The sequence below is a fragment of the Phodopus roborovskii genome, unplaced genomic scaffold, assembly GCF_943737965.1.
Source record: "Phodopus roborovskii unplaced genomic scaffold, PHOROB, whole genome shotgun sequence".
NCBI lineage: Eukaryota > Metazoa > Chordata > Mammalia > Rodentia > Cricetidae > Phodopus > Phodopus roborovskii.
The window spans coordinates 3961405-3985680 of NW_026126646.1; the positions used below are offsets into that span (position 1 = coordinate 3961405).

Here is a 24276-nt window from a genome sequence, read left to right on the forward strand (position 1 = left end):
GGGCCAGGAGCCTGGTACGATTGGCTATTTTGAGGGCCAGTGGGACCTGGGCACCTGGGGGATCTGGGCAGAGGCATGCTAGATGTGGGCCACATGCTCAGGAGCACTGTGCACCTGTACCAGTGTGTCAGTGGACCCAGAAAGTGACAGGTAGGGATGACTGTCTTTCACCTCAATAATTAATGCTGCCTGACAGAAACAGGGATGCTAAATCCTTCCAGCTGCAGCCCAAACCCAGGGCGTCTCCGAAGCATCACAAATAATATATGGAAGGGGTCAGGTAGCAGCAGCAGGCAGCAGGCAGGAGCCCTTGCAGTGTGGAATGCTGCCTCCGAGTTCCCAGGGAGACTAAAGACCTATCCTTGAGGCAGGGTTCTAAGGCTGGTTTGATCTTCGCTGCTAGATGAGCAGACATGAGTGACCACATGCAGCCAGAGTGCTTACAAGGAACCCTTGTGGTAAACGGGGCAGCTCGCTGGCTGGTGTTCTTTGCCTCTGTTGGAGGCTGGGACTTACCAAGCATGAACTATGAAAGAGGTAAGTCTCAGGGGTTGCACAGTCTGGGGTCCCAGGACCACTGTGGAAACCTAGTCTTTTCAAACCCTTCCCATCGTACCATCCAAGGTTCAAGTTCCCAGGCAGGGACTGGAGCACCCTCAGATCAAGAGAGACCCCGGCAGAAAGCCAGCTGGCCATTGCGGATCACGGCATCACAAGCATGGAATGGGGGGACATGCGCTCCGGGAAGGAGGGATGGAACGGCAGCATGGATGGGCAGCAAAGGGCTCCAACACCACTTTGCTTTCCCTTTGCTTGCAAGATGTCCTCACAGGGCACTTCCCCACCCCTTACGCATTTTATGGAGAAGTTTGTCATGGGGGACAGAGAGTCGTGTAAATAAAAATACTGTCTCATAAAATGCAGCTCGGACACAGAAGTCAATAGTCGGCTGAGGGTACTGTGTACCTTCAATGATGAATGTCCTTGACTTGAAGGAACTAAATGGGTCCCCTGGTGATAAAAGAAAGATTTAAAGAGACCAGAGTTTATCGCTGTGGGAACACAGAGGCTTGGTATGATAAAGGGCAGGACGGAACGGCACAAATCATCCCGCAGAACAGAGCTCTGCAAAAAAGAAAGGCTATACACACACACGTACGCCAGTGTGGTATATATATAAAAGCGAACGGAGACAAAACAACCAGTCCAACTTAACCTCCCAAGTCCCAGATGCAGCAAAGCATAAATGAGAAGACGTGGAGGCAGAAGTGGCAGAGACGGAGGGACCGGGAGTCCAGGGAATAAATAAACGCCAAAGAAACCCAAACGGCTCTTCAGAGCATGGAGTGCTTCCTCTCCTTCAGGTAATAACTTACCCCAGAGCAAAAGACCTCTAAGCCCTCCCAGGGGAACCGGAATGAAAAGAATGAGCAGTCCCCGGCAGCCACAGCGGTGCAAAACACCCACAGCTGAGAAGGCGGGGCTGCTCCCGGACACAGCCAGGTGACGGACAGAACGGGACCAGGGCCTGGGCTCAGCCTGGCAGGGCGGCGGCCCTCCTCTCCCCCACCCAGAGGCCTGGCCACCTCTGTCCCAAGTGCCCCGCATGGTTGTGTTGGAGAGTTACCAGCGCCTCAGGGCTGACCGTTGGTCGCCTGGCTTTGTCGTGCCTGCATGGACTAGCTGACTTACCTTCCATTGGCGTGTTGGGGTCTGGGCGGTTGGCAAAGACCACGTCCACATACTCCAGCTGCAGCCGCTCCAGGGAAGCCTTCAGTCCTGGGAGAGGAACAGGAGGGGTCAACACTGCTTTGTGCCTCTAGATGTCCCCATCCCTGGCTCAGGAGACGGGAGTCAGAAGAGAGCAGGCCCCTGTCGCATGGAGCTTTAGAGTAGGTGAGGGTCTTGAGGAAATGCCAAGACATGAGGCGCATCCTAAAGGGAGGTGGGCACCCTGGCTGTTCCAGGGGACTTCAGGAGAAGCACTGACCAAATGCCCTGAGACTAAATGGATGCATGTCCCTTGGGCCGCTTCCAGGACCTGGCGGTCTATACTGAAGAGAGCAGAGCTGGGTATGCTATCACCCTGAGGGACAGTACAAAAGGCTGGTAGTGTGAGACTCAACAGTCCCCCAACCCACACCTCCCAACCGCTCAGAAAGCTAGGGTGAAGACATGGCCCAGGGTGGGGGTGGGGTCAGCCAGTGATGATGTTCCCCATGAAAAGTATCACTTGGATCACAATAAATGTGACTGAGGAAGAGCCCATCCAGCCACCCCCACTCTGGGCTGCATGTCCATTATTCCCAACAGCCCTGTGTAGGGTTTACTCTCATAGCTCTGCTTCCTAGGCCTTTTTAACACAAGCTCAGGGAGGTGATGGCTCCCGCCCAAGACCATTCAGGCAGCATGCGGCTCAGCCTGGCCTGGAACCTGACCATCTCTGTCCAGGCTCGGCACAGCCTTCGTTCAACGGCCGGGCTCCTGCACCATGGCTTTTTGGAGCAGAAGGGAACGGTCAAAGAAGGGGTCCGTGTGCTTCAGGGTCAAGGCCTGGGCTGAATCACTGAAGGAAAGGGTTGGGCTACCATGCCTCTTAGCTTTCCTTTACAGGAGGTCACAGGCTGGGGACATAATGGCTAGAGACCCTTCCTCACCTTCGATTATGTGCTTCCGGGAAAGGCCTCTCTCTGTCTCGGCTCTGAAAAACAGATGTTTCAGTCGGTTGGGGGATAATGTTCATGATCACTACGCTAGGAAAAACGCAGATCAGAACACGTGACATCTGCAGATAACAGCTTCAGGCTGAGTACCCACAGCCTGGGTGGCAGTGGGCACAAGGGCTATAGGTTTTAATATCACCTTGCTGCCCAGCTTGGATTTATTTATTTATGCTTTTTGAGACAGGTTTTCCCCACATAGTTTAGGGTGGCCTCAAGCTTATGATCCTCCTGCCTCAGCTTCCCAAGAATTGGGGTTACAGATGTAAGCTCAGCAAAGGATTTTTTGTTGCTGTTTTGAGACATGGTCATGTGTTCCAGGCTAGCTTCAAATCTGTTACATAGTCATGGGTGACCTTCAACTTCTGAGTCCTCAGCCTCTGAAGTGCTGTGATTACAGGCAAGGACCACTGTAGTTTATAGGGCGTAAGAAGGGACATGGGGCTTCATGCATGGCTGGTAAGCATTCTACTGACTGAGCCTCGTTCTCAGACTATAAATCATATTTACAGCCCCCATGAGATGAACTTTGTCCAGCCCCATAGAGAACATACAGCCAGACACCTGGAAACTGGCAGAGTGATAGGTGGCTTCAACAGTTCATAATTCTGTTTTCTAGAATTTTTATAATGCCACTATGTAAGTAAAAGTAATAAAAAAAAATCAAACAAGGTTTGAGTAAAAGACAAACTCGGCCAAAGTTGCTTGCAGTCTGGGGATACACCAGATGGGCATGAGGTCCCCAGCCTGGAATGAGGTCCCAGACCACAGGTAGCTGTAAGAGGCCAACATCCCCTCCTTCCTAAGGACAGCAACAGTGTGACCCTTGCCCCAGCTTTGCAAGTGGCATCTCCACAGGGACGGGGGCTGCGGGTGCCGTTGTGGGAGCATTGCCAACTGTGGCACTTACTTTCCACCCCAGAAGATCTTGGTGGTGATGACGAGGCTGGACCGTCTGCAGAGTAGAAGAGAGAGGTTACTGGGCCTGGCTGGCCCTTGAGGTCTTCCCCTAGCCTCCACCTAGGGGTCCTACAGCTGTCCCGTCTGGGAGTCTGGTGTAAAATGGGTGTTGGTGAATTGTGAAGCTCTTGCTAGGTGTCAAGCTCGGGGTCTGGATCTCCCCACTGACAGATGCGACCAAGCCCCTCAACACTGCAGGCTGGATACTGGGGTCTGACAGCAGAGATGTGATAGCGGCTCCCCATCCCTGTGTATCCTCAGCCCCATGAGGGCCCCCTGAGGAGCTGGGCTTGATGCTTGCCTCCGATTAAATGCTTTCCCTTACAGGTTGTCTTGATCACGGGGCCTCCACACGGCGTTAGCACAGTAGGACTGTTAGCACAGTAGGACCGGCTTCTACTGTTACCTTTGAGCTCTATCACCTTCTAAGCCTGGCGGACACGATGTAGCTGGGGGCTGGGCTGAAGCCCCCCCCCTGTGCTCCCCCCTAGGTCCAGTGTGGCCTGGCCAGGCTAGACTGGTGACCTACAGACCTACACAGCCTGCCCTCTGCTCACACAGTGGCCTCTTTATAGAAGCAGTGAGCTCCTGGAGGTTGAACTACCTCTAAGGTCCTTGGGTGGAGAGGATGGAGTTCAGCTGAGAGTTAAAAGGCTTTCATACTTGGACCTCTGCACGGTGCCCCAGCTACCTGGGAGTACCAAGACTGTTTAGGAAACCCATCCCATGAACCTCTGTGAGTGAGGGGGACAAAGGGGAACTCTGGTATCCTGACCTTCCATGCTGGCATGGCGCCCTCTGTGGAGTGGAGGCTGGCTCCCTCTGGAGGGGGTGGAAGAAGCTACTTCTGTTCTGAGAAGTCTCCCCCCTCAGCAGGAAACACTGGGCAATGGGAGATTTCAGCAAGATTCTACAGGGTGGCCACAAGCCACCGTGTGCACGGTGGGGTTCCCCATGGCTGAGAAAGCCTGCTCCTTCTGCTTCCTGACAGGTGCGTTCACTCTGCCACTGGGAATGGAACCCAGGCCTGGCAAGCACTCTAGCAACATTCCCAGCCCTCACAATAGTTGTGTTATTGCTCAGCCTACTGGCCCTTGCAGTGTACTGAATTAACTTTCCTCAGGGGTAGGGGGAGGGAAGGAGGAAGAGGGGCAGGCAGGGAGGGAGGGAGAGACAGAGGAAGAGAGAAGACACACACACACACACACACACACACACACACACACACACACACACGGGGGAGGGGGTGGCTGGTGCACTGGCTCAGTGAACCAGGGTGTATGCTGTCAAGCTAGAGCCCTGAGCTCGATTCCCTGAACCCACATGGTAGAGGACGAGAACCAGCTTCCGCAGGTTTTCATCTGACCTCAATACGTACAATGTGGCATGTACCCACCACATGTAAACAAACAAATGTAATGATTAAAAAATAAGTAAATAAAAAAGATCCCCCAAACGCTCATGGTTTCCACTGCAGTGCCATCCAAGCCCAGGCTTGCCCCAGGCAGATGGCCTGCCTACCCCAGCCAGGAACCCTAGGCTGTGTTTGCCTCTCCTGCATTGCATGCCACCCTCCACCCCCCAGCCTTCCTTGTGTGCCCTGGAGACAGACCACAGAGAACTGGATAATTACCTCCATCCTTTCTTCTTAATGATGTTTCCTAATACCACTTCAGCCCTGCAAAGCAAGAGAAAAAGAGAGGCAGACATGGGGATTTCATCTGTGCATAATGGAAAAAAAACATCAAACCCGGCCCCACCATGACGAGGAGCCATCGGGTCACCTCCGTGAAAATACTGCTGGGGTTGGAATGCCAGGCGCCTGAGTGGCCTTGGCTCAGCAGCTTCATTCCAGGAGGGGTGAGGTCTGCAAATGTGCAGGACTGGCAGCATGGGTGGGGGGTGGGGGGTGGGGGTCCCTGCTGCAGCGCCTCTGCCCTTGGCCAGCCGCAGATACGCAGATATGCTGGGAAGAGTGCCCAGCCTTAGGTACGTGAGTGAAACACACTCTACAGGCAGACTTATCTTTTAAAGGCAAACACACAGCTGGCTCACACCTTTAATACCAGTGCTTGGGAAGCAGAGGCAGGCAGATCTCTGCGAGTTCAAGGCTAGCCTGGTTTACAAGAGTTAGTTCCAGGACAGGCTCCAAAGCCACACAGGGAAACCCTGTCTGGAAAAACCAAAAAAAAAAAAAAAAAAAAAAAAAAAAAAGGGCAAGAACACAGTGGTCCCGGTTCCCTCTCCACACATCTCTGCATGTAGACACAATGCACTTTCTGGGGCCGACGCGGGGCACCAAGCCTGTGCGCGCCTGTCTGCTTTGTGCGTGTGTGCACACATGTGTGTATGTGTTAGTGCGTGTCTGCATGCGGGTTGTTTCTCTCTTTGAACAACAGAGAGCCACCCAGCCCATTGCCTGTCCTTGGCATGGCTCAGGGTCCTGCTTCAAGCCGGGGCCAGCTGGGGTCACAAGCTGGCTGTTTAGCTTCCCTTGGCACGGTGGTGCGGATTAACTTTTAAGAACTTTCTGCTTGTAGCAAAACATTTCTGAGCAAAAACAACAGACGGAAAATGATCCAAACCCAGCGCTACATTCCAATTATAAAAGCGCCTGAGTCATCCACTCAGAAATAATGGGCTCTAATTTGCAAGCTGTTTAGCATATATTCTGAATGCCCCTCATTTACGGTCAGGACGCACTGGAAATTCAATCAGCTCTGGCCTCCTTTCATTCCTTGGTCCCCCCATTTGTCAGACAAAAAGAGCAGGAGAGGAGGAAGATGACAGAGAGAGGCTGCCTGAGCGGCTAACCCAAGCCTCTTGCTTGCAGTCTTGGCTGCAAGCTATGGATGTGGGCACAGAAATACCGCAGGTCGCCGAGGAGCGCACAAATTACCGTCAGCAAGATATGTGTGAGCTCATCCCCGCTCGGTGAGGGGGCAGCTCTGGCTGACTGCTTGCTGGAGCTATGGCTAGACCCTTGGTCAGAGAAGCTTGGTCTGCCCCCAAGACATAGTGATCAGCTTCTCTGTTGCACTGGCTGCTGAGTTAAGGTATCTCTGCCTTGCGAGCAGCTGGCTTAGCTACAGGCTGAACTGTGGATCCACAGCTGCTGACTGAAGAGCTGAGGGCAGGGGGCTCTAGAAGCAGTGCCATTCAGAGCAGAAAGCTTCTGCCTAAAGTCGTGGCTTCTAGCCCCCAGAGGCCCCCAGGATGCTGAGTGTCCAGCCTGGCTGTCCCAGCATGCCAGCTCTGAGTGTCCAGTTAAATAGAAGCGAAGGCAGTGGCAGAGTTTGGTAACTGCTCAGTGGTGGGGCCATCTGGAGACGAAGGAGGTGGGATTAGTCTGTGTTTGCTCTCCTGGGAAGAGACTACGAGATGCCTCTGGGCTGGGCATCTGCACCAGGCTCTTCAACCTCTGGCTGTTCTGCCTAGCTAGGCTGTCTGGAAAGTATCTCCCTGTGATTGGAAGCTGCTGTCTGTTAGGAGAAGGCGGGGGTGGGGACGTGGGGGTGTGTGGAGGCAGGGGATGGGGGAACAGCTGTTAGCTCCCAAGGCCCTTGGTAGGGATTGGATAGTTGTCCAGCTGGATTCCCTGATGCTTGGTGCTATGGGTCCCACTCTAGGCAGCAGGTAACATCCCAAGGCCCAGGAAGCAGATGCTGGCCCTGTGGCCATGATACACAGCGGGTCAGGGCTGCAGCCATCCCAGCTGATGGGAACTTGGCTGGCTCCAAGCAGGGGCATGCAGAAGGGAGGACAGAAGGGAGCCAGAGAGTGACTTCATCAACAAAAACCGACTTTTGGAAATGTGATGCAGGAGGCTGGATGGTTTGATTCCAGCCTGCCTTTAAACCTGAAGCCAACAGCTCAGGCTGAAGAGCACTGAGCCTTTACATAATCGAGTTGGAAAGTTCACTGTCAAGATGGAAAGTGTGAGGTTTGCCAGCGCCTGTGCGCTGTCTGCCCTACAGCCCCTCAGGCATCATTAAGACATGGACAGGCCAGGCTCGTGGGGGTGGCCGAAGCTCACCAGCGTGTCCCCACAGCCAGGGACAGCAACAGGTCTCGGTTCCAGCCCAGCCCTGTGTCTTGGAAACGGTGTGTGGTGAGATGGCCAACCTGCCTGCACCTGTTGCACTGATTAGACTATCGCAATTATTGTTCTCTCTTCCTGGATAGAAATTTTAGATACAGGACTAAAACTTTCCAGCTTAGGACAACTCTATAGCGATCTCTGTTATTCCTTCACCCTAGGACTGGATATGTAGTTCTTGCCATTTGCTCTTGTTGCGTTACCGGCCATAGGTCTTAAGTGCGTGTGTTCTTCTCCTACCTACTTCTACTACATTTCCTTCTCCTACCCACTTCTCCTGCTTGATATTTGCTGTCTTCGTACATAGTTTTGTATCAAGCCTAAATCTTTTCTTTTGACTAAAAGGGGGGTTGTAGGGAGATGTCCACCCCGCCCACACCTGTTACTTGGGTGCCTGGGCACATAGCGGGTGTTAAAAAGCAGCCAGTGCCTGAGAGTTCTGAGTCTGGCCCCATCCACATATCTCCGAAGATCACTCGGAGTTCTAAGAATAGGACAGAGTGGTAGACGCTATTGTGAGTGCCTGGGAAGGAGAGATGGGAACTGGAGATGTGATCCCTTGACGGCGTCCCATGCCACCCTCTCTCACAGAGAGGTACATACTTGCCAGCAGCGTAGACCTCTGCGGTATCGAACAGGTTGATGCCATTGTCGTAGGCCAGGGTCATGAGGTGCTCTGCCATCTGAAATGATAAAACCAGAGCTGTTGCGGCCAGCACTGCCTTTCCAGCCCCAGGGAGGCTCTGAACCAGCTGTTCTCAGCCTTCCTAATGCTGCGCCCTTTAACACAGTCCCTCATGCTGTGGTGACCCCCGCCACAAAACCTGTCATTGTTACTTCAGAAGTGTAAGTTTGCTACTGTTATGAGCTGTAATGTAAGATCCGCGTTTTCCGATGGTCTTCGGCGACCCCTGTGAAAGGGCTGGTCAATCCGGAAGGTTGGTCGGATGGTCAGGGTCCTACCCAAGCGTCTTATCAAGAAACAACAGTGAAGGCCACGCGACTCAGCCCCACTGGGGAGTGGCCTCCTCCCCAGAGCCGCCCACCCAAGCCAGCTCTGCTCACGCCAGGCTTGTTCTCCTGCGACGCCAATGCAGGTCAAGCATGGCCTGTTCACCGGGACTCGATTGCTTTTACCACCACACATTCCCACATGTGTCCCACTGGCCAGCCTGAGTCACACTCAGGGGGACACTGCATGCTAGGTCCCGCTGGGCAGAGGGACCTCTCTAGAGGGCCTCTGGGAGGAGAGGGCTCACGGCTTGCGTTTCTGTCTTTCAGGAACTTCTTTTTAGATAGGCATGTATTCCTGTAATATTCTGTTTTGGGGTTTTTGCTTTGTTTTGTTTTGAGACAGAGTTTCTCTGTGTAGCTTTGTAGACCAGGCTGGCCTTGAACTCACAGAGATGTGCCTGCCTCAGCCTTCCGAGTGCTGGGATTAAAGGCGTGTGCCACCGCTGCCCAGGCGTATTTCTGTACTAATCTATCTGCTGGGCACAAAGGAGGCTGCAGCTCCTCTGGACGTTGTCTGGAGCGCACACGGTGCCTCCTGGAAACCAGTTTAAAGTGGTTCATGGAGAGCTTCACCCTCCCCTTTTCCTTTACATTAGATGCATACTTATTGGAGCCGGGAGTGGCTCAGTGGGTAGAGTACTGGCCCAGCATCCCTGAAGCCCTGGGTTTAGTTACCAGCAACAGGAGTGGCAGCAACCACCGGTGGGTGGAGGCAGGAAGATAAATTCAAGGTCATCCTTGGTTACATATTAAGTTCAAGGGCAGCTGGGAATACATGAGACTGTCTCAAAAAAAATGTGTGTACCAAAATCTACATGAAAAACTTTTCATACTGACCCTAAAACATTTTTTGGCAGGGGAGAGAGGGGGATGGAGATGGCCCAGCGGTTAATAACACTTGTCCTTGCAGAGGACCAGGTTTGGTTCCCAGCACCCACAAGACAGCTTACAAACCTCTGCAGCTCTAGTTCTAGGGGATGTGGCGCCCTCTTCTGGCCTCCTCAGGCACTGTACGCACTTGGTGCACATACACATACACAGGTGAAACACTCGGCACACATAAATACATCTAAAAAAGATAACTCTTTCCAGACAGGGGCTCACTACATAGTTCAAACGTCCCTCCGACCCATGTCCTTCTTGCTTCAGCCTCCTGAGTGCTCAGACACTGGCAGTTGTCACTGGACCTGGCGCATGCACACTACGGTGCAGCCATCGCCACCATCCTCCCCGGAACTTCCTTGTGCTGCTGTGCTGATACAGCCCAGGAGCCATCAAACCTTTCCCCACTGGGACAGATACTTAACGGCTGAAGCATCTTGGGGTAGACGACCTGCCAAGTTCCCGGCTTTGTCGTTGCAGCAGAAGCAGCCACATACGGGTCAACAACCAGTGAGTGTGGCTATGTGTCAATGAAACCACTCGCGAAAAGAGACTGCAGACTCACAGAGGCAGGAAGTGGACTAGAGGTTAGCGGGGACTAGGAGAGATACTGCCTAAAGGTGTGGAGCTTCTGTTTGGAAACAGAAGTTACGTTTGCACGGCAACGCGAAGCTACCCAGTAAACTACGCCCTTAGGATGATTAAAACGGTCATTTTGTCTGTGTGTGCATGTATGCACTTACGCATAGGTGTAGAGTTAACCTGGGGTATCAATCCCCAGGCTACTGCTCAACTGCCCACCTTGACGCATCTGAACCTCTCATTTGTCCTGCAGGTTCCGCTAGGCTGCTGGCCAGTGGTCCTTCCGCGTCTGCTGCCTCAGTGCTGGGGTTTCAGGCTCACACTGAGTTCTGGGGGTTCAACTTGCTGGTAAACACGCCATTGGCTGAGCTACCTCTCCAGCTCTAACATGGTAAATTTCATGCTTCATACATTTTAACCAAACGTCCTCAAAGTGGAGTGGAAAGCAGTCCATAGCTAGTCTTGGCTTCCTGACTGGCTCTTACCAAACAGGCAGAGAATAAATACTCTGTCCTCTTGGCCTGGCACAGCTCGGGGTCCCTAACATCTGACATATTGATTTTTTTTTTCCTTACACAGACTGCGGGATCTAATACAAACATTTTTCTTGTTCCTTTAGCAAGTCGCTTTTGTCTGTCACATCCTTCCAGAATCTCGACTCTGTCATCTATCATTCCTCTGCTCCGCTAGCTTGATGTCATCGAGGTATGACCCCCAGTGTCTTTATCCTCGTCACCCTGTCCATGACCGAGGCACGGTGACGAGCAGAGCCAGCTGGAGCTGCCATCTGAGATTCATTCATCAATACTCCAGTGCCACCAGTCTGCTGCTGACAGAGTCACTTGTGCACAGAGGCATCACGCCCTGTAGCTCGTGTCAGTGCACCCCTTCACGCCTCCACAGCGCCTCCTTCTCCTGTATCAGCAGCCACCCTGAGAGGGGGATGAGGCGGAGGCAGACGTGACTTATCGGAGGCAAACCACACACGTCCCACGGCTCCGGTTTCTACTCTGAGCTCTGGGGAGCACAGCTCCCCCTTAGAAGTTCCAGACTCGTCCTGAGGCGGCTTATCTCCAGCAGCCTCAGAGCGCAGGACAAATGGTTCGATGACCAGCTACTGCTATAAAAATCAAGAACGAAACCGCACACTGCATTTGAATCTCCGTGGAAGCCAAGTTTTCCCTAAAAAACAGAGCAATTGCAGCTAACAAGGTCTCAAATGGACCCGATCATTAATTTTTAAACACAAGCCTTTCTACAGCAGATTGGGCAAACACAATGGCCGAGATGGTACAGATGCCGAGAGCTCTCCTCTCTGACCTCCCACTGTTTGGAAGTGCAACTCTTCCCTTCTGACAGGCCCCGTGACACCGGTAGCACCCAGGTCGGCTCTTTCTTAGGGTCACCTTGTATCCCAGTAGCAGATAAGCCCCGGAAGACAGTGGTACCTAGTAGTTAGAGTAGCCTGTGGTCAGGACCCAGTGGGCTGACAGCCTGCGCAGGTTAACAGGGATGTATGGATGGTCCGCTCACACGGCACACACAGCTCAGATCCCTATCCAGCTTTGTCACTGGGGAAACACGGGCCTTGAATGCTCGGGGTCAACTGAGGCCTCTGTGTCCTGTACCTGAGAACCCTGGGTTCCTAGGAGCTGAGAGACTTGCTGAGAAATCCCAGGCCTCAGCTGACCAGTGCCACCAGGTCCAACAGCTGGCAGGACCCCCTTCAACAGAGGGAAAGAGGCTGCCACGGTGGCCTCCATGAGCACACACAGTCCCTAGCTCATACAGGGGACTTACCCACACACCTTGGGGCTGAGGGCTCTCTGTCTTACCTCATCGGTGATCTGGCCTCCGAAGGTCACCCATGTTCCTAGAAGGAGACACATAGGCTCAGGTTAGCTCACTGCCTTGCGGGTACTCAGTGTAGTGTAGGGCACGGAATCAGGGACAGCCACATGCCACCCACTGCTCTGTGTTGAGCATATCCTGCATATGTGGATACCTGGCCTCCAGGGTGAGTCTCCAAACAAGGGTAATGGTAGCCTGTGTGTAGGACAGAATGCTGGGTAAGCGGAGGAAGGCTGTGGCCTCTGAAATGTCCACCTGGAGCTAGGTGTGGAGGCTCACGCCTGTAAGCTAAGCACCGGGAGGGAGGGTTGGGATAGGGGCGCTGCCCTGAGTCTGAGGCCAGTGTGGGCTACAGTGTGCCACCCTCGAGGCCAGGGCTGGTGCGCCGCCATCCTGAAGAGCAGAATGAGGGTGCTTTCATGATGACAGGCTCTGCTTGGAGAGGGTCTGGAGTGCGTGTTGGGACAGTGGGGGTAAAAAAAAAGTGGGTTCGCCTTGAAGATGGAAGACAGTGGGTTCCGAGGACTGAGCTCAGGTCAGGCGAAAGGAACAGGGAACAGGTCTCTCCTGGGGATTGTCTCTCTGAAGCAAGGGTTAGAAGCCAGAAAGAAAGCTTCCAGATACAGTGCTCTGGCGTCCCGGTAGGGGTGAAGGGCGGTGTGCAGAGGGACACCCAGGGCTCTCCTGGCTTCTCCTGGCTAAGGCTGTAGTTCTGTCCCTTCGAGCTTCCCATCCCCTGGATGCTGTGGCAACCCAATCTCCCAGGATCTCAGGCTCCATTAACCTTGTTCATGAGGGGTTCCCACACTTACCAAGCCCCAGGCAGGAGACCCGAAGGCCGGATTTGCCTAGGTTCCTGAAAAAGAAAGACAGAGTCAGACCTTGGCCCAGGCGGGGTGCAGCCAGCCAGCTCATCACCAGCGCCGGCTTATTGCCTGCACCCACGCAGTGGAAGTGTTTTCTGGAAGGCACAGAGAACCACCTGAGGAGGGTCTCTGTTAGCCTGCTGTGGGGGTGACATGCCAGCTGTTCCCCAGGCCCACTGCCCACTCGGGGCTCACACGGGCCCGCAGAGACTCAGGTCTGTGTGTGGCCATAGGGTCCAATGTTAAGTTCCCTCTAGAGAGCACATTTGTGATCGCTTATTTTATGTTGTTTGTTCCTCTCTTTGAGAAGAGAGACATGCGGTTAGTCCTGCTTCATCTGGGCCACGTAGCTGGCCTTTGCCCGTCCATGTCTCAAAGGCTGGCGGTTTGGGTCGCACTGTGGTCCCCCAGCAGGGTGGCTGTCAATCTGTCACAGCTGGGCCTGGCAGCCCATGAGATAAACTCACATGGCCACCGAGGCTCCTACCTGGCAGGACACACCTTAGTGTACGGAAGGTTTCTGGGCTCTTAAACATCCCGGCTCATGATTCCAAAACACAGGGGACATACTGCAATCACCCTAGGAAGTGGGGGATGTGGCTCCCCTGCGTGGCCAGCTCAAGCTGTCCACTGCACGGGCACTCACTCCTGGCCTGCGTGTGGGAGACAGAGACGTGACAAGTGACCGGGTGCCACAGCCCTACCTGGGCCCTTACCCTTCTAGGGCTGGACCCGACTTCCTTTATGGGCTCCTGCAGCTCCATGTGCCACTGTGCTTCCCGAGGAACAGCCATTCCCAGAGCCAGCTGTGTACTTCCAGCAAGGATGCTGGCCACGGTGACAATGGATGACACAATTCACAGGCCTGGTGCCTAGTCACTGGATGTTGACTGATATGTATTTTGTTTCCCAAAGAGGCAGCCACCCAAGGCAGAGTGCATGACATATGGGAGGCCTTTTCTTTATATGAAACCATTGGTGGACACATCAAACAGGCTCTGATGAACTAGGCATGGTGGCATACACCTGTGTACCCAGGACTTAGTTACTTTCTCTCTTTCTTCTGTTTGAGACAGGGTTTCTCTAATATGTAGCCCTGGCTGTCCTGGAAATAACTATATAGACCAGGGTGGCCTCGAACTCACAGAGATCCACCTGCCTCTGGCTCCCAAGTGCTGGGATTTAAAGACGTGTACCACTATGCCTGGCCTGGCCCCAGTGTTTGGAAATCTGAAGCAAGGGGATTGCTGAGAGTTTGAGGCCATCATGGTCCACACAGCAAGATCCTAGCTCAAAAACCCCAGACCAAACAAACAAAACAAAATAACAAAGCCCCCAAACTAACAGACATTCATGAATAGACATTAACATTCCTGCATTAAAAGGAGAAACGATGTTCCTGGGCTCCCCTTATAAATCAGTGAATTCATCCAACGGTGGCCTCAGTATAAATCAGTGAATTCATCCAACGGTGCCCTCAGTTCTGTGAGCATCAGTCAAGCCGGCCGACTGCACGAACACCCAGGTGTCTGAAGCTAGTGTGGAAGGCAGGGTCACATCACACACGCATCTGATCTGCAGGGTCAGATCTGGACCCTGCAATGGGATGTGATCAACGTTCCCAGAAGGGGCACAATGATCCCGGAGACGGAAGGTTTGACAGCTTCCACAGTTAGGTCTCTATTACCATGATAAAAGCCATGACCAAAAGCAACCCTGTGAGGCTTTGTTTGTTTGTTTGTTTGTTTATCCCTGCTCACAGTCCACTGAGAGAAGCCAAGGCAGGGACCCGGAGGTGGGGATTCAAGCAGAGGCCATGGAGGGTGCTGCTTACTGGCTTGCTCAGCCTGCTTTCTTACAGAACCCAGGGCCACCTGCCCAGGAGCAGCACCACCCACATCCATCATCAATCAGGAAAATTCCCCACAGACTTCACCACAGGCCCAAATGGCGGGAGCCATGGGAGCATTTCCTCCCCAATGACCCTGCCCTGTATCACCCTGACAAAAAGCCAGCCTGCACAGCAGCTGTTGGGTCACAGGACACTCTGAGAAGCGGATAAAGACTGATTTCTTCCCTGGGACTATAGTCACAAATACCGTTAGGGTCTTGTTAGTGAGTTTGCGGAACCCTGGACCCTCCTGGGTCCCTGGTCTGTATAAAGTCAGGTGTCCAGATGGCCACCCGGAGCCACATTTCTGCAGAGCATCTTCACGTGTGTGTGGCAATAGGCAGCAACTTCCTGACCAGTCTAGGTTAGGGGCAGGCTTTTTTTTTTTTTTTTGCCAGTTACCCCTCCCCCCGAAAAACCTTTATCAGCGTACTAACGCTGGGGCTGGGATTTGAACCTAAGTCCTTACACGCTGGGACACACTGCATGCTCTGGGAGAGAGAACAGCTTTAGAATCAGGCAGGTGAAGACTCCAAACAAGAGCAATGGGGACCGTCTGTGCCCGTGGCCGAAGGGCAGGTGCTCATCACCTGAAAGTTTTGGGCAGGTGCACAGAGAAGCCGTGCAGTCCTAAAGCCTGTCAAGAAACGGGTGAACTTTCCAAAGTGCCTCTCTCTTCCCCTGTGCCTGGGTGCGTGGGGACAGGGAGTGTGGCTCTGAGTGGCGTCCTCATCTGCTGTCCTTAGGGACACTTTGACAAAAGTGGAGCACTGTTCCATGCTGTAATCACCCTGCTCAGCTTGCTTCTCCTTAAATGATGGTATTGGTCCTGCTATCTGCTGCCAGGCCTCTGGAGGGGGCAGTCACCTCCCCAGGCTGAAAGCTATACATTCAGGGCCGTAGAGAGGGCAGGGAGCATCACAGAGCCAGGCCTGCATGGTGGCCGTTACCACGCTGTCTGCCCAAACTGAGGAATAGGAGAATGATCTACACATTCCCTTCCTTTAATTAAAACGCGATGTGACTATACAATAACAGGTCAAAGTCCCTAAGCCTTTCTCACTGGCTCTCTGTCTCTCTCCCGAGGCCTGGGAAGAAAGCTACTGCGGCCTCTCGGGTATCACCTTGGTCAGAGGCAATGCAGATTCCCGGCTAGCGGACTCCTGTTCCAATGGCTGTGCCTCGGGCTTCAGGAAGGGTCTGAGAGGCAAGGCCCCCAGGGAAGTCTTTAAAAGGAGTTCTGGGCTTTTCATTTCAGCCATCTGGGAGGAGGACAAAGGCCGGCTCAGGTAAGGGCAAGGCGCTTTACCTTCACTATGGCGAGGGAGTGAGAGGGACAGGGGTTCTGGTGGCTCCTTCCTCCTGACAGCGTGGCCCCCTGTGCTGGGTGTCGGGTGCCAGCTATGCACAGGTCTTCCCTGCCCCCAGACTCTGGATGCCCAGGGCAGGCCTGAGCCTTCCTGTCTTTATCTTCTGACTAGAATGGGGTCCCAGGGAGTGTTAGCTGAGCAACGATGGCGTTGGTGCCGTTTGGAAATGAGCAGTACACGACCACGATCAGACCCTCGGGACGGAACGTCCCTTCTGCCTCCCCAAGCAAGGCAAGAGCTGTGTCCACTGGGCACGTCTGTCTCCCGTTACCCCCGCGGGCTGTGAAGCTTCAATGCACAAATACACCAATACGCCCGGAGTGTCTGTTGAGAAGGGGAGGTGGAGAGGATCAGGCCCACCCTTGGTCCCCACGGCCTTAACTGACAAGTTGGATGTGGGCTTGGGGCAATCACTGTGTGGTGAGGCCGATGTCCACGAAGCCCAACAGCAGAGTGGCTCCTTAAAGGGACCTGTGGGCCATGGGTTATATATCTGTGCTTTCAGTCCTAGGAAACTGCTCATCCTTACAGGGGTATGGTTCCCCTCCCTCCAGATGCCCCCAAGAGCAGACAGCCAGCTCCTGCTGCAAGGAAGCCTCTACTGCACCATCACACGGATGGGGCACTGCGTCTAAGGAGAGCTGGGGCTGGGATCTGAACCCAGGTCCCCAGACTGAAAGCCTTTCACTGCTGGGTCTCGCCCTCTCTGCTTTCAGTGTGTACACGATTATACAGACGCACTCAGGGACACACATGCACATAGACACATGTATGGGCATATATGTACATAGATGCCCATGGGTATATATAGACGCTTGCACATAGACATACAGGCACACGTGTACAGACACAGGGACACATGCATACAGACACACATGGATGCACACACAAACACACACACACACACAAAGACAAGCACAAGAACACTATGCACACGTGATCATGGGGAGCACTCGGGCTCTTTGGGATCCACTTTCCCGTCCACTCAGAGCTCTACGTGTGTGGAAACAGCTACACTAGTGTTCAGTTCTGGCAAATCTCTGACTTCAAAGTCACACCAGGTAACAAGAATCCAAACAAATACACACACACACACACACACACACACACACACACACTTCTATTTAGCCCTAGCTTTTAGTGGCTACTGAAACAAAGATACAAACTGCAGAGAGTCTAACACAGAGAACTCCATTCCAGTTGTCCCCATCAAGCTTATAGGATGGAAAGAGTTCTTTACCCAAGATGTTTGCTGAAGAACACCTCACATCCCGAGGCCCCGGGGAGGCCGGTGTGAGTACAGATGCAGGACCCTAGCCTCACGTCAGTGCCAGCCTCAGGGATGCGGCTCCTTTACATCTGGCCTACCTTCTGAGTGCCAGTCCTGGGGAGGCTGAAGGTCATTGTGATACCAGCCAGTAGTTTGGAGGACCCTCCTGCAGTCCAAGGGACCACCCATGCTTGGACTGTCTGAGGTCACCAGGAAGTGACTGCCCCACTCCAGCTTCAAGAAGCCCTTCCCAACAGGCTGCCTGGGCGTCAGAGCGCTCCCCTGACCTGTTCAGCCTGCACAAACCCAGGAGGATCCCTTCCTTTCCCTGGAGACTGCGTGCAGTTTCCTCAGAGCACATTTTCAGTGCCCAGTCGCTCAGGCATCTTCTGGGGTCTGTGATCTTAGCAGAAATAGGGGGAGGCGTCAGGGAGGGGGGCATGGCTGATGCCCTGGGGTCAACAGTGACATCTGATGGAGTGACTTACTATGGGATCTGAGCCCAGAAAAGATAAAAACAGGGAGAAGGGAGATGGTGACTATATACCACCCTCTCTGTGGCCAAGGAGAAGAGACTTGGACTTGACTAAGTCTCAACTTACTTTTTAGCAAGCCTACCAGGGCTAAGAGGCTCTCAGCACAAGCTGCCCCGGGTGTCAGCGCGATTTTCAGGGACGTGGGAAGGCCAGAGCCCACCCCACAGAACTGGCTGCTCTGCCTACCTATACTTCATCCCTGGCTGCTTCATGCTGGCGTCGTTGCTGTTTGGGGCACTCTGCACCGACAGCTGTCCCAGGCTCCGGGCTACCATGGCCACAGCACGGAAACGTCCCCGGTTCCCCGGGCTGGGGCTGCCGGCTGCCGAGCGACCCAGACGATCTTCAGGGCTGCGGGTCTTGAGGCTGTGCTCCGAGCACACGAAGGACACCTGCATGTCGAGGCTGGGCTCAGCTCCTGCTGGATTCAGAAGTCGCCTGCTCCTTAGGAGCCCTTCCCTGCCTCTGAGGAGACTTTATCCCTGAAGGTAAAGGAGCGGCAGGGCTTGCGCTCAGACAGAGGATTTCTGAGGGCGAGAGAGGACCTGCTTGTGCGCCGGCCAAGTGGAGGGCATCAAATTTCCAGATGATGCTAGACGAGCCCTTGTCTGTGAGGAGTCGAAGATGGAGGGGGGAGCTGGAGGTCCAGCGGGGAGGAGCCATGCTTCACATCTCCCCTGTCCCCACCTGGCTATTCCAAGTCCCCGGCAGTCTCCAAGAGGGCACTTCTGGGTTGGGCTGCAAAGGACTCACGGCTGATGGGCACACAGTTGCCTCCTTCATGACCTCACTGCTGGGTGTATTCCTTGAGGTGGTAGCCTGTGGCTGAGCAGGGATGCTGTGACTGCACACTGCTGGGGTGGCAGCTCCAGGGGTCTCAAGGAGCAGCTGCTTCTCGGTTCCTCCTGCCTGGCTCCTGGCTCTGCACATAGGGTGTCAGCGGCCCCTGCCGAGCCAGCGAGTTAGTGGCCAGCGAGAGGGCAGGCTGTGCTGGAGTCATTATTCATGAGCAGGATGCACAGCCGCCTTGGTCCCTAGGGGCTGGAGCTGGCTGCTCAAGGCTGACCTGCAGCCCCAACCCTGGGTAGGCAGCGCTGGCTCAGGTAGGTGTGTGTGTGTGTGTGTGTGTGTGTGTGTGTGTGTGTGTGTGCGCGTGCGTGCGTGCGCTCCTGTGTGAGGAGCCAATGCTCATCTCTATTTGCTCAGGGCCGAGATACCGGAAAAGGGGACAGAGACAGAAAGTGACCAGTCTGAGATGATGACCAAGGACAGGTGCCAGGTCAAAGAGACAAAGGGATCAAGAAGCACAGGTTAATACTTATCTCACAGGAGGTACCTATAAGTACTTCTGGAATGAATGAATGAGTGAATGAATGAATGAGTGAGTGATCTAGGCCCCTATCCTCTCATCCCCATCAGGTACCTGTATATACTTCTGGAATGAATGAATTACTTCTGGAAATGAATGAGTGAATAAATAAATGAGTGACCTAGGCCCCTATCTCCCCAACCCCATCCTTTACATGAGGAAGGTCTCTCACTGAACCTGGAGCTCACCGATTCGGGTAGGCTGGCTGGCTACCGGAGTCTCGGGGATACGCATGTCATTGATCCCCTGCCCCAAGCACTGGGGTACACGCCACCACACCTGGCTTTGCATGTGGCTCCTGGGGATCTGAACTCAGGTCCTCCACCTCACGTGACAAGTGCATTACTGGCTGAGCCGCCTCCAAGCCTGTGCTCCGTCTGTGGGCACAGCTGCTGAGCGTGACACCTTAGGCTCACTGGGCAGCCTATCAGACTTTGCCCCCTCTAGGTCAAGCTTGGCAGGCAAAGCACTCAAAGGCTGAGCCTGGTTAAGTAAGTGCTGAGGATCAAAACCCACAAGCAAACAAACAAACCAACGGACAAACTTTAGCACCCGGAAGATCTCATGCCCGAAACTCTGACTTCCCTTGGTGAGAGTCAGGAACAGACCCTCTAGCCTAGACCCTCCTTAGCAAAACCTCAGGTCCCCGTGAGGTTAGGTCTAATGCAAAGGGAGGGCCCAGTCCCTGAGGGTAGAACTGGACACGGGCACAGTGGTTGGGAGGGCAGAGTTGGTGCCTTTACCAAGGATGTCCTGGAAGGTCACACAGGCGCCATCTATGGAAGCCAGCACAAACCTAGCTCTCTTCCTCCTGCCAGCAGCCCACTTAGACAGTGGGGTTCGCTGGCCCGAGGCCCTGTGCTCTAGATAGCCCGGGGCCCTTTTCAAGCAAATTGGGTGGAAGGGGGGTAAGGCAGTTACATTTCTTCTGTAGCCTTGACCCTGGGACTCACAGGGGACTTCCTGGCCTTTCATGGAGCATGTGGCTGCTGAAGAGGCTGCAGAAGGCAAAGCATGCACTTATTCTCCCCTTCTCCCCGCCCCCCTGAAGTCTCCTTGGGATTGAGCAGGGACAGATCTTAGCACTGTAGCCTCCCCTGAGTGTGCAAAGCCTTAAGTCTGACGGAACTTAAGTCTGGCTAATAACTCACGGAATCTTTTAACACACGCCCTTTATTCCCTAGAGTTTTGAGCACCTCTGTGTGTTTGACACTGAGCATCCTGCACAGTGCTCAGCCACCAACATCTATCTGGTTAGGAACTCAGGGGACCAACCCTGTTGCGCGTGCAGAGTCCCGATCCCCAGACCTCCTGTATCAGTGGCTCTGGAGTGGTTCCCAGAGGTGGTTTTTTTAAAAACGAGTTTAGTTTTAGTTACATGTATGCATGTGTGTCTGTATGTGGGTATGTACTGTACATGTGTGTCGCTGCCCCCAGAGGCCAGAAGAGGGTGTGGGAGACCCTGAGTTGGAGGTTACAGGTGGCCATGAGCCACTGGATGTGAGTGCTGAGGATCAAACTCCAGACCTCTGCGAGAGCACTGTGCGCTGAGCCACCTCCCCGGCCAGAGGTGTGCTTAAGCGGGAGCTTTGGGCCACACATGCTGGTCCAGCAGAAGCCCCTGTCTTTCCTTCTTTATGTGTTCTCTGTGCTGGCTAACCGGAGCATCTCACAAGGGCGGGGCCTCACTGCTCTCCACTCACTCAGTCACATGGTGCGCCATAAATAGCCAGACTAGCGAGTAAGGCCGGAAGGGGCGGAGTCACTGCAGAACTGGGGACCCACTCCTAAGCATGTTCCCAGAGAACACAAATCATACGACACCACGGACACTTGAATGTAAGCGTCCAACCACAGAAACTGAACGTAAATGTCCACAACATTTTTTTTGCGGTAGTCAAAAGATCTCAACAACTCAAGTGCCCATCATCTGACAAATGGCTGAACGGCTGCACAACGGAGTACTACTCAGTCATAAAAAGAAGAAGTGCTAACACATGCTAAGACAGGGATGACACCCCACCCGCCCCGCCCCGCCCCCACGCCACTAAGCGAAAGAAGCCTATTGCAAAAGGCCACGCCTTGTCATCTCATTTGCACCAGATGCTAAGAAAAGGGGAAACCCGCACAGTGCATCAACGGCTGCCAGGGTTCGAGGGGAGCAGGACGTGACAAAGGCCATAGCAATTTCTTGGTGGTGTCGGGGGAGGGGTGTGATGAAACTATTGCAAAGTTTGATTTTACGTCATCATCGTCATTATTGCTTGTGTGCATGCAGTTTGCGTGTGGAGGAACGTTCTTGGCATCTGTACTTTCCATCCATCCTCATGTGGGTTTTGAGGACTGAGCTCTGGTGAACAGGCTTATGTGGCAGGTCCCTTCACCCACCGAGCCATCTTGCCAGTTAACTTGTAATTATTATTATTATTTGCACAAATCTAGGAGTACACAAAAACTGTTGCATGACATACTCTAGGACTTAAGTAACTCCTGGTTCTGGAGATCAAACCCAAGGCCTTTGGGAGCTATGGAAGCACCCTATCATTGGCTCTACCCTAACCATTTTCTTCCCAATTTAAATTTGAGACGACATTTCTCTAAGCTGCCAAGGCAGGCCTTGAACTTGCGATCCTTGTGCCTCGGTAGCTGGGTAGTGTGCCATTACAACCAGAAACTGTACTTCTAGTAAGTGAACTGCATGGTATGGGGGAGTACACCTAAATCTAGTGTTACCCCGCCCTCCAGGTCATCTTCCTCCAAAGCCTCTGGGTCGTTCATTGTGCCTGCTGCTGTGGCCTTCTTGATTCTCTGCCTTTGTCCCCAGTCACCTCGAACACCTCTCAATCACAAGAGCGTCACAGGCCCAGCTGCCTGTCAATTAGCATTAGACCAACCAACCAAGGAAAGACTCCGGTGCTCCTGAGGACACTGAGGGCCTGGGGTGGCTGCTGGACACTGGCCGGCAGGGAAACGCTGGCGGGGTCAGCTCCTCTGTACCGGCCCTGACAACGAATTGGGTTCCTTTTCACCCTTAGCGTGTCGTCGCTTGGGTACTAAAGGGCCAACGTTCTCAGTAACAATGCTCAGCTGGACTCTGGCTCTGCCTCGCCCCATCATTAGAGCCTCTCAGGGGTGAATCTCTTGAGCATCTGGGTGAGAGAATTCACACCGCTAGCAGCTGTGCCAGAATTCCTGTGGCCAGGGCAAGGTGGGACATGGTAGACTGATTTCAGGAAGTCACCTGGCACAGATGTTGGGGGCTTGGCACTTCCTCCCACTTCTTGTCACTGTGGCCTTGCAGGGGGGGAGGGGGCAGAACGGTGAGGTTGGGGCTGGAGAGGTGGGGACCTGCAGAGGGGTGGATCTCTGCTTGCTGGGGCCTGAGATGACCACACATATCCTCCGTGGAGGCAGCTGCTCGGAGAGGTAACCCAGCATGGACACAGGCCACAGGCAGCTGAGAGCTGTGGGGTTCCCTGCTTGCCAGCTGGCTCCCTCCCAGCTCCCATTCCTGGCTTGGCTCTTCCAGAATGGCTCCTGATCTTTCTACTTCCCTTCCTTTGGCATCTGCTTCCTGTCTGTGTGGTGTTAAGCTGTACTTCCAAGTGGGAGATTTGGGAGCTGGTGGGCAGTGCGTAGGTTCTGGAAGCCAAGAAGGCCCTTCTGAGGTGGGGGTGCACCCCAGCTTTTCTCCCACCAGGGACCAGGCTGGAGTTAGGGTTACTTTTACTGCCTCACAAAATGCCGAGGACGACTCCGTGAGGCTGTGACTGTAGCTCTGCCTTCAAATAAGGGCACCGGGACACGGTGAGGCCAGGTGGCTTGCTTAAGGTCACACAGGTTTAACTTTTTGTATTAATATTTAAGTTCGAGCTTAACTGAGTCCCAAGGGAAGCATCAACACAGAAGGATGCTCAGTGGTGTCATATAGCCTCGAGGTGTGGACTGAGCACCCGTGAAGCCCACTGCATTTGAAAACAGGGTCCCTGCAGAAGGAAGCAAGTCAAGACTGGATGATACCAGATTAAAATGGCCCCGTTTTAGGGTTTCTATTGCTGTGATGAAAGACCATGACCAAAAAGCAAGCTGGGGAGGAAAGGGTTTATTCATGTTCCATATCACTGTTCATCATCAAAGGAAGTCAGGATTGGAAGTCAAACAGAGCAGGAATCTGGAGGCAGGAGCCCCGATTACTGACTTGCTCCTCATGGCTTGTTCCGTCTGCTTTTCTTATTGAACCCAGGACCTCTGGCCCAGGGATGGCACTGCCCACCATGGGCTGGGCCCCGCCCCTATGGATCATTAAGAAAATGCCTTATAGGCTTGCCTACAGCTCAATCGTATGGGAACCCTTCCTTCCTTCCTTCCTTCCTTCCTTCCTTCCTTCCTTCCTTCCTTCCTTCCTTCCTTCCTTCCTTCCCTGTTTTGTTTTGCAAGACAGGGTTTCCCTGTGTAGCCCTGACTGCCCTGGAACTCAACTCTCCCTGTAAACCAGGCTGATCCCACCTGCCTCTGCCTCCCGGGTGCTGGGATCACAGGTGTGCACCACCAACGCCCAGCTGGAGGCGTTTTCTTAATTGAGGTTCCCTCCTCTCAGATGACTCTAGCTCATGTCAAGCTAACACAAAACTCTCCGTCACAGCTCCCAGAGCCGATGACTGGTGGCCTTTCTACAGAGAGAGATTTGGAGACACACAGGGGAAATGATTACGTGAAGACGGAGACAGAGACCATGATGGCTAAATGCCAATGAACAGTGGGGGTGATTGCAACCACCAGGAGCTGGCAGAGGCAGGGCGGGCTGTGCCTGAGCACCTCCAGGAGGGGCATGGCCACACAGATGCCTGCATTCCACTAACCCATCTA

At 53.7% G+C, this 24276-nt stretch overlaps 1 protein-coding gene across 4 annotated transcripts in view; it reads right to left on the reverse strand.

The window, feature by feature from the left end:
* The window catches only part of Kcnab2 (potassium voltage-gated channel subfamily A regulatory beta subunit 2), a 44491-nt gene that overhangs the window by 6777 nt on the left and 13438 nt on the right, over window positions 1-24276 (reverse strand). For 2 of the 4 annotated variants that reach the window (XM_051173901.1, XM_051173900.1), the window contains 8 exons: window positions 12921-12964; window positions 12093-12130; window positions 8383-8462; window positions 5314-5358; window positions 3631-3675; window positions 2658-2701; window positions 1693-1779; window positions 967-1011 (listed from right to left, as the gene is read on the reverse strand). In XM_051173901.1, coding sequence (XP_051029858.1) covers window positions 967-1011; window positions 1693-1779; window positions 2658-2701; window positions 3631-3675; window positions 5314-5358; window positions 8383-8462; window positions 12093-12130; window positions 12921-12964 — 428 coding nt within the window. The remainder of the gene's footprint in view (window positions 1-966; window positions 1012-1692; window positions 1780-2657; window positions 2702-3630; window positions 3676-5313; window positions 5359-8382; window positions 8463-12092; window positions 12131-12920; window positions 12965-24276) is intronic. The other 2 variants (XM_051173903.1, XM_051173902.1) reach the window with 1 other exon arrangement.